We start from the raw sequence: 18,979 nt of genomic DNA on the forward strand, positions 1-18,979 counted from the left end.
AAGCATATTTTCCTGGGGTTGTTGCCATCCTTTTAGTATATTACTTGCTCCTTCATATACTCTTATCTGGACAAAATGACGAGGCGGAAAAATTCACCACAAAAAAAAGAACAAGAGGCAGTACCGAAGGCTAGGTACCTAATCAATACAGACATTGGTAATATGTCAGATCTAGAGTTCAGAATGACAATTCTCAAGGTTCTAGCCGGGCTCGAAAAAGGCATGGAAGATATTAGAGAAACCCTCTCGGGAGATATAAAAGCCTTTTCTGGAGAAATAAAAGAACGAAAATCTAACCAAGTTGAAATAAAAAAAGCTATTAATGAGGTGCAATCAAAAATGGAGGCTCTCACTGCTAGGATAAATGAGGCAGAAGAAAGAATTAGCGATATAGAAGACCAAATGACAGAGAATAAAGAAGCTGAGCAAAAGAGGGACAAACAGCTAACGAGGGGAGAATTTGAGAGATAAGTGACACCATAAGACGAAACAACATTAGAATAATTGGGATTCCAGAAGAAGAAGAAAGAGAGAGGGGAGCAGAAGGTATACTGGAGAGAATTATTGGGGAGAATTTCCCCAATATGGCAAAGGGAACGAGCATCAAAATTCAGGAGGTTCAGAGAATGCCCCTCAAAATCAATAAGAATAGGCCCACACCACGTCACCTAATAGTAAAATTTACAAGTCTTAGTGACAAAGAGAAAATCCTGAAAGCAGCCTGGGAAAAGAAGTCTGTAACATACAATGGTAAAAATATTAGATTGGCAGCTGACTTATCCACAGAGACCTGGCAGGCCAGAGAGAGCTGGCATGATACTTTCAGAGCACTAAACGAGAAAAACATGCAGCCAAGAATACTATATCCAGCCAGGCTATCATTGAAAATAGAAGGAGAGATTAAAAGCTTCCAGGACAAACAAAAACTGAAAGAATTTGCAAACACCAAACCAGCTCTACAGGAAATATTGAAAGGGGTCCTCTAAGCAAAGAGAGAGCCTACAAGTGGTAGATCAGAAAGGAACAGAGACAATATACAGTAACAGTCTCCTTACAGGCAATACAATGGCACTAAATTCATATCTCTCAATAGTTACCCTGAATGTTAATGGGATAAATGCCCCAATCAAAACACACAGGGTATCAGAATGGATAAAACAACAAAACCCATCTATATGTTGCCTCCAAGAAACTCATTTTAAGCCCGAAGACACCTCCAGATTAAAAGTGAGGGGGTGGAAAAGAATTTATCATGCTAATGGACAGCAGAAGAAACCAGGAGTGGCAATCCTTATATCAGATCAATTCGATTTTAAGCCAAAGACTATAATAAGAGATGAGGAAGGACACTATATCATACTCAAAGGGTCTGTCCAACAAGAAGATCTAACAATTTTAAATATCTATGCCCCCAACGTGGGAGCAGCCAACTATATAAACCAATTAATAACAAAATCAAAGAAACACATCAACAATAATACAATAATAGTAGGGGACTTTAACACTCCCCTCACTGAAATGGATAGATCATCTAAGCAAAAGATCAACAAGGAAATAAAGGCCTTAAACAACACACTGCACCAGATGGACATCACAGATATATTCAGAACATTTCATTTCAAAGCAACAGAATATACATTCTTCTCTAGTGCACATGGAACATTCTCCAGAATAGATCACATCCTCGGTCCTAAATCAGGACTCAACCAGTATCAAAAGATTGGGATCATTCCCTGCATATTTTCAGACCACAATGCTCTGAAGCTAGAACTCAACCACAAGAGGAAGTTTGGAAAGAACCCAAATACATGGAGACTAAACAGCATCCTTCTAAAGGATGAATGGGTCAACCGGGAAATTAAAGAAGAATTGAAAAAAATCATGGAAACAAATGATAATGAAAATACAACGGTTCAAAATCTGTGGGACACAACAAAGGCAGTCCTGAGAGGAAAATATATAGTGGTACAAGCCTTTCTCAAGAAACAAGAAAGGTCACAGGTATACAACCTAACCCTACACCTAAAGGAGCTGGAGAAAGAACAAGAAAGAAACCCTAAGCCCAGCAGGAGAAGAGAAATCATAAAGATCAGAGCAGAAATCAATGAAATAGAAACAAAAAAAACACAATAGAACAAATCAACGAAACTAGGAGCTGGTTCTTTGAAAGAATTAATAAAATTGATAAACCCCTGGCCAGCCTTATCAAAAAGAAAAGAGAAAGGACCCAAATAAATAAAATCATGAATGGAAGAGGAGAGATCACAACTAACACCAAAGAAATACAGACTATTATAAGAACATACTATGAGCAACTCTACGCCAACAAATTTGACAATTTGGAAGAAATGGATGCATTCCTAGAAACATATAAACTACCACAACTGAACCAGGAAGAAATAGAAAGCCTGAACAGACCCATAACCAGTAAGGAGATTGAAACAGTCATTAAAAATTTCCAAACAAACAAAAGCCCAGGGCCAGACGGCTTCCCGGGGAATTCTACCAAACATTAAAGAAGAACTAATTCCTATTCTCCTGAAACTGTTCCAGAAAATAGAAATGGAAGGAAAACTTCCAAACTCATTTTATGAGGCCAACATCACCTTGATCCCAAAACCAGACAAGGATCCCATCAAAAAAGAGAGCTATAGACCAATATCCTTGATGAACACATATGCAAAAATTCTCACCAAAATACTAGCCAATAGGATTCAACAGTACATTAAAAGGATTATTCACCACGACCAAGTGGGATTTATTCCAGGGCTGCAAGGTTGGTTCAACATCCGCAAATCAGTCAATGTGATACAACACATCAATAAAAGAAAGAACAAGAACCATATGATACTCTCAATAGATGCTCAAAAAGCTATTAACAAAGTGCAGCATCCCTTCCTGATCAAAAGTCTTTAAAGTGTAGGGATAGAGGGCACATACCTCAATATCATCAAAGCCATCTATGAAAAACCCACTGCAAATATCATTCTCAATGGAGAAAAACTGAAATCTTTTCCGCTAAGGTCAGGAACACGGCAGGGATGTCCATTATCACCACTGCTATTCAACATAGTACTAGAAGTCCTAGCCTCAGCAATCAGACAACAAAAGGAAATGAAAGGCATCCAAATCAGTAAAGAAGAAGCCAAACTATCACTCTTCGCAGATGATATGATACTATATGTGGAAAACCCAAAAGACTCCACTCCAAAACTGCTAGAACTTGTACAAGAATTCAGTAAAGTGTCAGGATATAAAAATCAATGCACAGAAATCAGTTGCATTTCTCTACACCAACAAGACAGAAGAAAGAGAAATTAAGGAGTCAATCCCATTTACAATTGCACCCAAAACCATAAGATACCTAGGAATAAACCTAACCAAAGAGGCACAGAATCTATACTCAGAAAACTATAAAGTACTCATGAAAGAAATTGAGGAAGACACAAAGAAATGGGAAAATGTTCCATGGTCCTGGATTGGAAGAATAAATATTGTGAAAATGTCTTTGCTACCTAAAGCAATCTACACATTTAATGCAATTCCTATCAAAGTACCATCCATCTTTTTCAAAGAAATGGAACAAATAATCCTAAAATTTATATGGAACCAGAAAAGACCTCAAATAGCCAAAGGAATATTGAAAAAGAAAGCCAAAGTTGGTGGCATCACAATTCCGGACTTCAAGCTCTATTACAAAGCTGTCATCATCAAGACAGCATGGTATTGGCACAAAAACAGACACATAGATCAATGGAACAGAATAGAGAGCCCAGAAATAGACCCTCAACTCTATGGTCAACTAATCTTTGACAAAGCAGGAAAGAATGTCCAATGGAAAAAAGACAGCCTCTTCAATAAATGGTGTTGGGAAAATTGGACAGCCACATGCAGAAAAATGAAATTGGACCATTTCCTTACACCACACATGAAAATAGACTCAAAATGGATTAAGGACCTCAATGTGAGAAAGGAATCCATTAAAATCCTTGAGAAGAACACAGGCAGCAACCTCTTCGACCTCAGCCGCAGCAACATCTTCCTAGGAGCATCGCCAAAGGCAAGGTAAACAAGGGCAAAAATGAACTATTGGGATTTCATCAAGATCAGGAGCTTTTGCACAGCAAAGGAAACAGTTAACAAAATCAAAAGACAACTGACAGAATGGGCAAGATATTTGCAAACAACATATTAGATAAAGGACTAGTGTCCAAAATCTATAAAGAACTTAGCAAACTCAACACCCAAAGAACAAATAATCCAATCACGAAATGGGCAGAGGACATGAACAGATATTTCTGCAAAGAAGACATCCAGATGCCCAACAGACACATGAAAAAGTGCTCCGTATCACTCGGCATCAGGGAAATACAAATCAAAACCACAATGAGATATCACCTCACGCCAGTCAGAATGGCTAAAATCAACAAGTCAGGAAATGACAGATGCTGGCGAGGATGCGGAGAAAGGGGAACCCTCCTACACTGTTGGTGGGAATGCAAGCTGGTGCAACCACTCTGGAAAACAGCATGGAGGTTCCTCAAAATGTTGAAAATAGAACTGCCCTATGACCCAGCAATTGCACTACTGGGTATTTACCCTAAAGATACAAACGTAGTGATCCAAAGGGGCACGTGCACCTGAATGTTTATATCAGCAATGTCCACAATAGCCAAACTGTGGAAAGAACCTAGATGTCCATCAACAGATGAATGGATCAAGAAGATGTGGTATATATACACAATGGAATACCATGCAGCCATCAAAAGAAACGAAATCTTGCCATTTGCGACAACATGGATGGAACTAGAGCATATCATGCTTAGCGAAATAAGTCAAGCGGAGAAAGACAACTATCATATGATCTCCCTGATATGAGGAAGTGGTGATGCAACATGGGGGCTTAAGTGGGTAGGAGTAGAATAATTGAAACAAGATGGGATTGGGAGGGAGACAAACCATAAGTGACTCTTAATCTCACAAAACAAACTGAGGGTTGCTGGGGGGAGGGGGGTTGGAAGAAGGGGGTGGGGTTATGGACATTGGGGAGGGTATGTGCTTTGGTGAGTGCTGTGAAGTGTGTAAACCTGGCAATTCACAGACCTGTACCCCTGGGGATAAAAATATATGTTTATAAAAAATGAAAAATTTTTAAAAAAAGGTAAGTTGAGGTATATAATCAGACAGAGGAATACTATATTCTAACAAGGAAAAAATGAATGATATATTGTTATAGACAGCAGTAAGGATAACTTAGGGGGAAAATGAATAAGAAAAGCTAGATTCTATGGAATATGTAAAGTATGATTCCATTTTTATAGAACTGAAAAGACAAAGGGAGTCTGTGATTCTTTACATTTGGGGAAGAAGGAGAGAGACTTCATGTGATGGGTATCAGGGATATTATGGGATATAATAAAGATTCATTTTTTATTTTGGAGTTGTTACAGGGTATGTTCAGTTTGTCATACCACATCTAGCTACACAGTTATAATTAGTGCCGTTTTCTTTGTGTTATGTGCTAATACAAATTTTTTAAAAATATTTATTATTTGAGAGAGGGAGTGAGTGGTGGGAGGGGCCTGCTTGAGAGAGAGAAAGAAACTCTAGCAGACTCCTCATTGGGCTTGGAACCCCAGGCTGGCCTTGTTTCAAGACCTGAGATCATGACCGGAGCCAAAACCAAGAGTTCAGCTGGGTTCATGATCTCAGGGTCCTGAGATTGAGCCCCACGTTGGGCTCCATGCTTAACATGGAGTCTACTTATCCATCTCCCTCCCCCACACCTCTTCTCCACCTGCTCATGCTCACACTCTTTCTCAAATAAATAAAGTAAATCTTCAAAATTTATTATCATTTTCTAATCACACTGACATCCTAGCATAAGAAGAAAGAATGGTAACAGCATTATGGTTTCAAATTACTGAATACATCTGGGGTTTTCAATTTTTTAATTGTTAGTTTTATTGCAAAGAAAATTATCTGTCCTCAAAGTATGAGTTCCTGTCTAGGATTCACAATAAACCTATTATAGTCTCAAACTGTATTTTATTGTGCATGTAGTACGTAATTGAGTGACTAAGGCACTATACTACCAGAGTCTAGACCTATACTAGAGCCGGTCAGTAATCAGTAGTCCACATCAGGCAGAGCATTGTGCTTAGAACATCAGAAGAATCAGGCAAACATGTTTGACAGAGCCTGTGTATAATTCATATCCCTCCCCTCGGTATCCCCCCCTCCCAAAAAATACTTAAGTATGTCAAAGATATTTCAAGGCTTCATGAATTGTAAAATACTATTAGAAGAAACATAAGGTGATGACATAATAAGGGGGTTGTGCATTTTTGTGCTGGGGCTGCCGTAACAAAGTATCACAGACTCCAGCCACTTAAACAATAGAAATGTATTTTCTTACAATTCTGGAGGCTGGAATTCTGAGATCAAGATGTTAGCAAGTTTGGTTTTTCCTGAGGTCAGTCTCTCCTTGGTTTATAAATAGCAGGTTTCTCTCTGCCTCACATAGCCTTCTCTCTATGCGCTTGGATCTCTGGTGTCTTTTCCTCCTCCTAGAAGGACACCAGTCATTCGGATTAGGGCCCTACCCTAACAGTCTCATTTTAACTAAATCGCTTCTTTATTTATTTTTTTTTAAAGATTTTATTTATTTATTTGACAGAGAGAGATCACAAGTAGGCAGAGAGGCAGGCAGAGAGAGAGGAAGGGAAGCAGGACCCCTGCCGAGCAGGGAACCCGATGCGGGACTCGATCCCAGGACCCTGAGATCATGACCTGAGTCGAAGGCAGCAGCTTAACCCACTGAGCCACCCAGGCGCCCTAAATCGCTTCTTTAAAGACCTCCTCAAAACAGTCACATACTGAGGTACTAGGGGTTGGACTTAAACCTAAGAATTTGGGGGCAGGGAGACAGACACAATGTAGCCCATCACAGGTTGCTAGCCTACTATTTTCGGAATATGATGCAGTGATTCTGTGTGTGCGTTAAAAACCAATACAGTGGGGTGCCTGGGTGGTTCAGTGGGTTAAGCCTCTGCCTTCAGCTCGGGTCATGATCTCAGAGTCCTGGCGTCAAGTTCCACATCAGGCTCTCTGCTTCGCAAGGAGCCTGCTCCCCCGCACCCCACCCCCCGCCATCTGCCTGCCTCTCTGCCTACTTGTGATCTCTCTCCATCAAATAAATAAATAAAATCTTAAAAAACAACAACAACAACAACAGTACAGTGGACCATAGAATGGCCCTGGCCTCTTCCCATGCCACAGGAATGCAAAGAACCCAGAGATGGTCCCTTCATGAGATTTGTAAATAATCCAGAAATTATTTACAGAAAGAAAGAATCATAGGTTGAGTTCGAAAACGATAACTTAATATCCTCCCTAAAGTAGCTGAAGTGGTAAATAAAGACATGTGGATGGTTAGATATTAGATTATCTTCTGCAACTGAAAAGGAATAGGACAGGAAGTTTTTATGGCAGTCCGTTTGTCTTGTTAGGTGGGAATTAACATGACAAAATGATGTGGTCCTTTAAAGTATTGCTAAAAATTTTGTGTGAAAAGATTTTGTCCTCTGCATAGAGTGCTCAATCTTTCCCTTTTCTTTGGCCTGCTTCAAAGCCTCAACTTTCCCAGAAAAGCCTGTGCTGACCCTTTCTCCAATATGTAGTCGGTTCCCCATTATTCTTATAGAGCACCTTTCCTTTTTCTTTAAGGTACTTATCATAATTGAAATTATTTTATTTATGGTTTTTGACTGGTGTTGCTCTCATCCACTAAATTTTAAGCTTCATGGAGGACAGTGATTCTGTCTTATGTGTTCACCAGTTTTGACCTACTGTTCCTAGCACTGGGTAAACATTCAATAAATATTTGCAGAATAATGGAACCAGCACAATGTTTGACACTACCACTAAATATTTTATTTGGTGATAATTTTATGCCTGGGAAATTGGGCTGATTTCTGTTTGTGTTTCTGTCTAGAATGTAGCAGATCAGATTGCATTTCAAGTTGCTGGTGGATTAACAGCCCTTGAACACATTCTTCAAGTAGTAGTCCCAACCACAAATGTGAACACAGCTTCACGAATTCCTCCTAAGTAAGTATAGTTTTTTAATCTGTCTTTCACGTTTCATTTGTGAGTCATTTCTGCCCTATGGTTTCCATATGGAGGACCATAAGAAAATTGTATATGTATTCAGGCTTGAATAGCAAAAGCTTACACCCCCCATTAGGGAGAAAAACAGAGGAGCTCAACTTCCCTTACAAAACTCAAATCGAGCCGAAAAAGCCTTAGAAAGGAAATCTCTTTGGTCTGTGACCTTCTCGAATCCTAAAACAAGGAGACTGGATGAACTCCTGGACATCTGTACTGCTTACATAAATTGCACGGAGCTGAATAGTAGTAACAGAAGGGTTACTTTCTGCGTTGGGTACTAGAAGAGGTAAGTACATTAACAAAAGCCTGAGCTGTGAAATTTGAAGAAATCCCTAACTAACGGAAGAGCAGTCTGAAGCCAAGACTGCCGTAGTGGAGAGTCCCAGCCAAATAGCTGGGGACTGAACTGCAGTTTGGTCTTTAACTGCAAACTGCTCTTTGTCATAAGAATCCTGTGTAAGATTTCCACCCAAGATCTGCTTTCCCCTTCTCTTCAGTCACTCGGTGAGCCCTGGCCACCTGGGATATAGTAGCAGACAGCTTTATTTCAGAAGTATTACATTCCGGAGACATAGCATACACAATTCCTGGATATTTTGTGGAGACTCTTATTTAGAGATTAAGTGAGTTTTGATAAAAGTTCACTTACATCACTGAGAAAACCTAAATATTTAGTTAGCCCAACATAAGTGAGTACTTTATTTGTCCACTGGATACTATAGAAAAGAAATTCCAAGAATATGTTATCTTTCCTCTTGAGAGACATTTTGACAAAATAAAAAGAGCACTGGCTTTGGAGTCGGATGAACCTGGATCCTGTTTTACCTCTGTTGGTTCCTAGCTGGGAGAATTTGGGCAAGTGCTTTATTCTTGTTGCATCAGTTTCCTTTAAACAGAGGTCATCATATTCACCTCTACTGTGGGGATCAAGTGAAATACATGTGAGAGTTCTTTTTATATAAATCTGAGCTGACGGTTTCTAGGTGATAGTCTTGCCTCTGCCTTAAGACAGTTTTGTCTTTTTGAAATGAGACATTTCTAAGTACAAATTGTTTGATGCCGAAGTTACTTTGGGTTCCTTTGCTCTGCTGACAAAGTGCAGATTAATAAAAGAAGGTATAGATAGCCTTTGAGTCAGGTTCTAACCCGGGAGAGTTGGTGTTCCTCTTCAAAATGGAATTTATTGACAGTATGCTGTTTGGCATGTTGTCATCACTCAGTGTTTGTTAATTGACTGGGGGAGAGAGGGGAAGGAAAAGAATGAAACAATAAATTTGAGGTAAGAAAGGAACCGGCTTTTGACTCTTTGGGACAGTGCTTCGATAACTGTTAATCATTCATACTGTTCATCTTAAAAGTACCTGCAGCTTCTTGTTTTGTTTTGTTCTGCTTTTTTTGTTTGTTTGTTTTCTGGTAGGTTTCCGCATGCATGACACTGAGTTCCCTGGCTGGTAAGCCAAACTACATGCCTGTTTCACAAAAGCTACTTTTGTCATTGTGGCAAAAAGCGTGCTCTGGTATTTACCTGTGCCATCATTTAGGGAACAGAAGAGGTTTCCATAGTTCCTAAGAAGACCTAAGCGAGAATTAGCACACCACCATTGGCAAGGAGCCCTGGAATCCGGGGAGTCCAGGCCAGTGCGCCTCTGATGGCTGCCAGCTGACCACAGTGCCAGGACTGAGAGTTTGTTTCTTCATCTCACCTTAGACCCATAGATTTGTGTGTTCAGCCAGGCACTGCTTGAGGAGTGGGGCTCCACTCGGGTCATTGGGCATCAAGCAGCAGCTCTAAGATTCTCTTCTCCTGAGCATTGATCAAGATCATGACTCTACTTTCTAAGTTAGCCTCACTTCTCGGAGCTAACAGATTAAGACTATGAGAGCATTATGCTGCTTACTCAGAAAGGGGCAGGAGACATGCCCCAGCTCTGTGAGAATTAGTATAGACTCAGAGCACTCTGGTAGGCATGAGCAGTGGCTTAACATAAAGTGTTCTTTCTTATATTCCTTCCAGTTACCATTGTGCACAACCCCCCGCCCCCTGCCCTGCTCCTTAGCCTTCCATAGTCCCTGGGGACTTCCTTTGCTCTCAGCCTGTCCAAGCCCTCCCCTTCTGACCCTGATGAGCTCCCATCCCTCAACTCTATGAAGCTCCTGTCACATTAGCTCATTTTGTTCTCTGCTTCCTGTGGCATTTCATGGCTCTTACCCAGAGAGGCTGGGTTTGTTGTTGTTTTTTGATTTGTTTGTTTTTTACTATCCTGCATTAATTTTTCTCAGTAATAAACAGCAGAGGGTTTGAGAAGTGTCAGTCAGTATCGGGGAGTATTCACCGTGTGGCTCATCTAGACAGTTACTATATGGCTCACCTGTGACTGGAGACCTAGCATTTTACTGCCCCTGCAGCCCTGCAGCCCTGAGCTCTGACAGTGGAGAGACCAGCTCCCTGCTTCTCCTTTCTCACCACCCTGCCTCGTTCCCTTTTTGTTCTATGTAGTACCTCAGCAGTTTCCCTATAATTCTTGCTGTGTAACTTACTGGGAGTGAATATTTGCTTCTAGCAGATTTTTTTAAAATGTAAAATTGAGAATTATACCCACTTCTGAAAATTTAAGTTTGTGAAACCTTTCTGAAATCATTGGTGGGTTGTTTTGCCTTTGTTAGAACCAGAAAAGCCCATATAACTGCTTGAATCCTTGAATTCTTGAGAGGACTTTATTAAGATGTGATATTCCAAAATCAACCTTCTTAACAAATGTGCTCCAATAAAATTGTTTTTGGTGCCAAGAAAGATCAACCTGAAACAAGGTGATTTTCATTTCATGTGGTATATACTTTGGAGAAGCCTCCTATTAATGTACTGCTAACTTAAATTGCAGAAGACAAGTACAAAAGAATGAATAAATATTCTAGCCTTTTCTTCGGTTTAGGCTAATAACAGTTGTTTAACTTAGCTTTTAATATTTGAAAATAAATGTTGGTCTGTCATTTTCTTTGGGCATAGAGAATGCCCTGGATGATGTAAATAAGAAGATAGATCTGCTGTGACCAGAAGCTGTGGCCAAAGCTTTGTGTTGTGTTTTTATCATATATTTACAGAGCGGCAATGATACTAAAAGGGAGAGTTGGCACCCAGTGGCACTCCACATCTCCAGACCCTTTCAGGCAGCAATAGATGGTCACCTGCAAACCTTTTGGGCCGTGAAAAGCAATCACTGGGCTAAATCTTCCCAGGTTGCCTCTTACTTATTTGGTATCCTTAGTTCTTGATACTCATAGACAACGAAGGGGCCAAATGGTTAACTCACCAAGCCACTCTAGGTTTTCAATTGGAGTACTCACCAGGCCGCCATTTCTTCTCTGTCAGCCTTGCTTATCTTCCTTCTTTGTCCCTCTGGACCCAATTTATTTTTTAATATAAAAGTAGTCTCATCGATACGGACCAGTGCAGACTGCATATCACAGAAGAAAATACACAGGCTCTGAGTCACATCTGAGCTTAGATTCTCTGCTTTTCACTTATTAGTTATATGACCTTGGGCCAAGTTGTGTGCTCTCACAGAGCCTCGGTTAAGCAGTAACACTACCCTGTCATGTAGGACTTGTTAGCTGTTGTGAGAATTCAGAGTACGTGTACCACAAAAGCACTTAACTCATATTGGTGGGTTTTGTTTTAGTTGTTGTGGGGTGGACTTTGCATGACCCTATTTAATTACTGAGCTTTAAGTCCCTCACTCTGTGTCACTTTGGCTTCTAAAGAGCTGTAATTAATACTCATTTTACTTGGGCATTTGTTTTTTTGTCTTAAGCCCAGTCTTCATCCAGTCAATTTTAGCCTCACGTGTCAAGATCCTTTTTGGATTCTGACTTGACCTCTAATTTAGTGTCTTTTTCTTAAACTTTGTGCCAGACCTAAAGTTGATCTGTAGAACACCTGCGTCTTCGTCTAAATCACTGATGCCCCAAATATTAGGAAGTAGTTCCATTTAGCATCTTATTAATGTGCTGTCTTGCCAAGTATTCCATCTGTTGTACTGTCATCTCCCCATCTCTGTACAGACAGACTGTAATTTCTTGGTACTGGAAACCATAGTAAATGTATTACTTTTTATTATTATAAAAACATTATTACTCTTTATTATAAATCACCATGGCATCTTAGTAAATATCATTTGGATATGTGAATAAATTCTTTTCCCCATACATGGAAATAAAGCAGTAAAAGAACTCACTGCATTAAATATTTGACTCTGTGGACTTAGCCAAATAGGGGCCTCTTGATACTGACCACTCTGTTAGCTAGACTTTAGGAAGTTTTCTTAATTCTGTCTTTAAATTTCTGTGTACTTGTAATTATGTCAAGTATCTGTACTGCTACTTATTCAAAAAGCCGAATGGGGATGCTAGAACTGAATTCTTGGCCATCCTTATCACAGTTTTAGAACCAGGGCATGTCAGTATATATATATAAGATTGTCCCCATTTTAATCTCCTTTGAAAAACAGATCCTTCGGACTGCTGTGTTCTTTATGAAGTTTACCTATTTATTCAGATCAAACAAATTAAGTTGCTTTTTTGCTTCTTCATAGTATAGACCTTTTCCTCTAATAAACCAGTCTTTCTCAGGTAAAACAGTAGTCACTGAATATAATAATAAAAGGGAATGAATTTAGAAGGATATGAGGTGGAGTTTTGCTTCCTAGGAAGATCATTTATAAGATACAAATTTATTCTCCTAAGTGTAAAATAAAATGAAACCCACTTGGCAGTAAAGCATTTACCGGATCCTTTCTATTGGTGAGGAGACAGACCTTAATTAACATTACCGAGTGTGTCCTCCGTGCCAGACACTCTTCCACCTGTATTACCTTGTTCACTCCTCACAGTCACTAGCAGCCATGCCTATGGCCCACTACCAGAATGAGGGTTGGCAGCAATCATATTTGGACCATGACTGCAACCTGAAAGAGCCATGATATCCTTTTTGAGAGCATGTTTATTCATTCCCAATGGCAAAGAGAGCATTCAGAATTGCTTTCCCATGATTACTGAGGTTTTGTCCCTAAAGGCTTCTATTCCCTTTCTTGGTCTTGCTATTCAGCATAGAGACTGGTGGAGTTCATCTTATAATGGAAAAGAGATATCCCTTTGCGTTCCAGAAGCAGGTGAATGATCTAGGGCTTCCAATCCTAATAACCAGGAGAAAAACTATTTTCTTGGCAGTCCCCTTAGGTGCAGTTGTATGCATGTGTGGACATGGGAATGGAATTGCCACATCTAGGAGCCATTCAAAATAGACCCTGTCCACAAGGAACTTAGGGTCATAGACAGTGAGATAGATTAAACTTTAATTATCGTTAGTAGTAGCCTGCTGTGTACCTTTGCACTGCTGGCACTCTGGTGGTATACACAAACTCGTCATAAAAGTACTGTTTTGCTAAATATCCAGTATCTGTAAACGTAGTTTCCTGAGATGCCTCCCCTCGTGTGTACTATAGCTTACTTCTTATTCTGGTCTCTTGACTCACTTGTCTGTTCTTTTGGGGGCTTATTTACTTTACATTTTGGTGGGAGTGGGTAGTTGTTTTGTTTTGTTAAATTAGTTACATCTTTGCCTTTCTCTTCAATTTGCAACACAGTCCAGACCCTGTTCATCCAGTTTCACCATGAGTTTCCCTCCTTATTATCCTTTCATCTCTCTTGCTGGTTTGTCACATTCACTTCATATTTATCGTCTCCTTGTTTTTCTGGGTGTTGTGAATACCATCTCTTCTAAACATTGCACCCAGGCCTCTTCTTAGCAGCTCATCTTATGCCATGCGATGCCTCCCTCAGTGGCCATACCTGGTTAAACCAAAAGTGGACATTTGAATTCAGCAGCCAATCTGTAGGCCAGCCAACAATATCAGACTTAAAACTCAGCCCAGAAAGTTAAACTGAGCCAGTCAGGCTTCTCTCAGGAATTTGCAGTTGGAAAGTTGTACAGCTCCAACTCATTTTTTTCTAGTGTATTTGAATTTGAAAAATCATGTAGAGTAACTTCTGGGATGGCCATTACAGGGCTCTCGGTTTAGCAGGGCCAACAAAAGGCCATTTGGGAAAAAGGGAGAACAGAACTGTTTTAGGAGAGAGAAGGGAGATGGAAATGAGAGTGGGTCCAGTCTACAGAGCTGGCATTGTTCCTGCCCTCCTGAGGTCTAGGAGTTCATATTCTCCTGGATTCGTGGGAAGTTCCCAGTAACCTTATAGCAAATGCCTCTTTTTACTTGAAATAATCTTAGTGAATTTCTGTCCCTTCAAACCAAAAGAGCCTAATACTTTTAAATAAAAATGATAAAGGTTTTTTCAAGATTTATTTATTTATTTGGGAGAGAGAGTGTGTGCTCGCACCCAAGCTTGAGTGGAGGGGCAGTGGGAGAGTGAGAGAGAGAACCCTCCAGCAGACTCCTAGCTGAGTGAGGAGACTGACACAGGGCTGGATCCCAGGACCCTGAGATCATGACCTGAGCCGAAATCAAGAGACGCTTAACCAACTGAGCCACCCAGTCGCCCCAATATTGAAGATTTCTTAAACTCTTGATTGGCTTGAAAATACTTGACTATGTTATAGAACCTTCCTTGTGACCTCCTTTGTTTTTCTAAAACAAAGAATCAAATCAAGAATGAATGAATGAATGAATGGCCACAGTATAAAGTAGAAATAGAGAAAAAGCACGCTCTGCAGGTTCTCTAGGGTATAGTTCGTTGTGAACATTAAATGTTTCTATAGGCTGAACTTCCCTTTTCTCTACTAACCCTAACTTGGAGAATCTGTGTAGAAAATAATGTAGATTAAACTTGCTATTATCCCTGGTTTCTAAGGCAAACACACTTAAGTAATATACTCTAGAGTATGGAGCTTATCTTCAGAATCAAAGATAAGAGAATGTATTATGTATTGGTCTTTAAGAACAAATAACAGTACTGCTCATATTTTTTTTATAGCTCTTAAGTGTTAACTTTCTTGGTGACCCTTGGGTCCCTGGTTGGTTACCTCAGCATTAACTTGATAATTAGGACTTAGTTTGAATCCCAGTAACCTTGTCTTATATTTATAAACAACTGAAATATCTATTTCTTTAGACCCTCCTCTCTCAAACTGGATCATAATGGGCCATATTCCAACTTTTTAATAAAGATAACTTTGTTCTTGAGAAACTCAATCATTTCACCAGTTATTTTCTGAAATTGGAAACCAGTTGCCAGTTGAGATGGTGAGGCTGCAGTGTTCAGAAGGTGAGACGATTGCACGAGCAGCTATCCTGCCCCCGCTCAAGTCCTGGCAGTGTGATGCAGCTCAGAACGTTAATCCTGTGCTCCAAGATAAAGCTTCATTACACTTTTAAGAACAGAATAATATGCCTTTAAGGGCACAGGTTCAATTGCTAGGAGAGAGAACATTTGTAAAAGACAATTTGTTCTCCATTTGTTAAGTCATTTTATAATATGTAACAGAAGGACTAAAAGCACTGGCTTGTATCTTTTCAGGGCAACCTTTCTTGGGATTGCAGTTTTGTTTCTCTCAGGGGAAACCAAGCAGTATCTCCAGATTATTTGACATCTACCCCAGAGCATGGCATACTCAAGCAGGTGATGCAAGCTTCGGAGCATTGCATCGTCTCTTATTCTTCTCTCTCTCTCTCATCCACTAAGAAATGTAAGACTTCATTCTGGAGGGGATGGTGATTTTACCAAAATTGCATCTGTAGATGCTGGATTCACATTTTCTAATAAAATTAGCAGTTTCAAAATTTTGTTTTCATAGTTCAGTCTACATTAAGGCTTTTGCTTCCTAAGTAGAAAGCTCTCAAGTAATGTTTTGTCAAACATTTTTGGTTATTACCTATCTACTCAAGAAAATCTTTAACTAGACTATCATTGTTAAATCACTCCTGGGACAGTACTCACAACTTATCTGAGGCTCTGTTTTCTTTACACTCTTACCTTCTCCTGAATTATTTTCACCAAGTCTAGCTATTGATTCAGGTCAATTGCTTTATTGAAAATCAAGATGCATATGGATAGTTCTCTGCACTGGCAGTTGAGTTAAGGTAAATACAAATCTCTCATCTTTCAAATTGATGTATTCTAGCAAAGATGATGGTAAAGTTAATTTCTACTAAGTGAATCCAATTTTCTTATTAATTTTCTTCAAGTCAACGATGAATTTCTATGGGCAAAGTGTCAAAGCATTAAACAATCAGTGGGGAGTTGTAGTCAAGTCCTTTGGTGTTCTAGACAGTGTAACACAGCAGTCTTGTTGAAAACACTTTTCAGCACTTTCAGAATGATAAATTATGTAGCACTTTCCTAACTCTGCAACTCTCTTGTCACCTTCTGTGGCTTGAATTCTTTTTTTTTTTTTAAATTCTCATTGCAGATAATATTTTATATAGTTCCAGTGATTTAACAGCTACAACCACAAACACTTGTAAAGCTATAGGTGAATTCAGTGAGGTCATAGGATAGAAGCCCAATGACAAAAAACAACTGCATTTCTATATACTCGATTTTTACAGTTATTTTCTTAGTGGCTGACCTGGGAATTACACTTAATACCTTAACATGTAACAATGCAATTTCGATTAACACCAATTTATCTGAATAGTGTACAAAAATTTGGCTTCTATGTAACTCCATTATCTCTCCATTCCTTTGTGCCTGAACACACACAGTTACTCAACACAAAAGAATCTTGTTACCAGGGACTTAAGGAAATCTCCATCAAATCATTAGCTGACCACTAAGCTAACCAAATGAAGATTTTAGTAGCTACAAATGGTAAAGAACAGAGACTTAACAGAATTAGTTTAGGTAAATCACTAAAGAAACAAACATCCACAACAACAACAAAACAAATTCGTGACGGAGGGAGAATCTGATTTCCAGAGTTGCCAAATGGTATTATTTAAAATGTCCATCCAGTTTTCTGTTTTTTGTTATTTTTATCTCTTTGCTGTTCTGTATTTGGTGAAACAATGTTATCATACTTTTCTCTGATTCTTTTAGTAGTTTCCTTTAGTTCCCTGGACATATTTAAAATAGCTGATATGAAGTGTCATCTATAAATGCAGTATCTGAGTTTCTTAAGGACAGTTTCTATTGACCATTCTTTTTTTTCTCTTTCTCTCTCTCTTTATATGGGCCATAGTTTCTCCATTTTCTTATACATTTTCTTGATAAAAAATTTAGTGCTATAAATTTTCTTTTGTTTTCCATCAGATTTAATGAGTTAGGTACCAATTATTGATCCACTTTCCAAAATTTTCTCTTTGAAAGTTGTAGATTTGTCTTTTTTTTTTCCAATTTATTTATTTTCAGAAAAACAGTATTCATTTTTTTTTCACCACACCCAGTGCTCCATGCAAGCCGTGCCCTCCATAATACCCACCACCTGGTACCCCAACCTCCCACCCCCCCGACACTTCAAACCCCTCAGATTGTTTTTCAGAGTCCATAGTCTCTCATGGTTCATCTCCCCTTCCAATTTACCCAAAAGCACATACCCTCCCCAATGTCCATAACCCTACCCCCCTTCTCCCAACCCCCCTCCCCCCAGCAACCCACAGTTTGTTTCGTGAGATTAAGAGTCACTTATGGTTTGTCTCCCTCCCTATCCCATCTTGTTTCATGGATTCTTCTCCTACCCACTTAAGCCCCCATGTTGCATCACCACTTCCTCATATCAGGGAGATCATATGATATTTGTCTTTCTCCGCTTGACTTATTTCGCTAAGCATGATACGCTCTAGTTCCATCCATGTTGTCGCAAATGGCAAGATTTCGTTTCTTTTGATGGCTGCATAGTATTCCATTGTGTATATATACCACATCTTCTTGATCCATTCATCTGTTGATGGACATCTAGGTTCTTTCCACAGTTTGGCTATTGTGGACATTGCTGCTATAAACATTCGGGTGCACGTGCCCCTTTGGATCACTACGTTTGTATCTTTAGGGTAAATTCCCAGTAGTGCAATTGCTGGGTCATAGGGCAGTTCTATTTTCAACATTTTGAGGAACCTCCATGCTGTTTTCCAGAGTGGTTGCACCAGCTTGCATTCCCACCAACAGTGTAGGAGGGTTCCCCTTTCTCCACATCCTCGCCAGCATCTGTCATTTCCTGACTTGTTGATTTTAGCCATTCTGACTGGTGTGAGGTGATATCTCATTGTGGTTTTGATTTGTATTTCCCTGATGCCGAGTGATATGGAGCACTTTTTCATGTGTCTGTTGGCCATCTGGATGTCTTCTTTGCAGAAACATCTGTTCATGTCCTCTGTCTGTGGCTTGAATTCTTGAAAAGCACCTACAGAGGATGAAGATTATATCATATTTTACAAATACTACCACAGTCTAACATGTAATGTATCTTAGGCAAAAATTTCTTTCTGTAAACGTAGTCACCTTCCCACTTGGTTTGTTTTGGAACTCAAGTCAGAAATACCTGTATGTCGAATTAGAAAAGAGGGAATATAATGCACTAACAGATTAAAGTCAACTGGGACTTGGTGTAAGAGCATTAGGGTTCAGATACCAGCGTTGCCAGTACTTGGTGTGAGACCTGTCTCTTAAAACCTTACTAGCTGTAGTATTTTTCATCTAGGAAATGGGGGAAAGATGCCTATCTCACAGGGTCACTGTGATAATGAAATGCTAATATGTATAAAGGGGCTTTGTGAATTGCCATGCTTTAGCACAGGACACCGGTGGCATTTGGGGCAGAATGCAGGATTGTCCCGCCCACTGCAAGGTATGTGACATCCTT

The 18,979-nt window shown here is 39.6% G+C and overlaps 1 protein-coding gene across 2 annotated transcripts in view; it reads left to right on the plus strand.

Annotated features, from left to right (window-relative positions):
* Positions 1-18,979, plus strand: part of SCAPER (S-phase cyclin A associated protein in the ER) — a 569,517-nt gene that overhangs the window by 392,058 nt on the left and 158,480 nt on the right. For both annotated transcript variants that reach the window (XM_044231262.1, XM_044231263.1), the window contains exon 24: positions 7,997-8,112. In XM_044231262.1, coding sequence (XP_044087197.1) covers positions 7,997-8,112 — 116 coding nt within the window. The remainder of the gene's footprint in view (positions 1-7,996; positions 8,113-18,979) is intronic.

The sequence above is a fragment of the Neovison vison genome, chromosome 13 (assembly GCF_020171115.1).
Source record: "Neovison vison isolate M4711 chromosome 13, ASM_NN_V1, whole genome shotgun sequence".
Lineage (NCBI taxonomy): Eukaryota > Metazoa > Chordata > Mammalia > Carnivora > Mustelidae > Neogale > Neogale vison.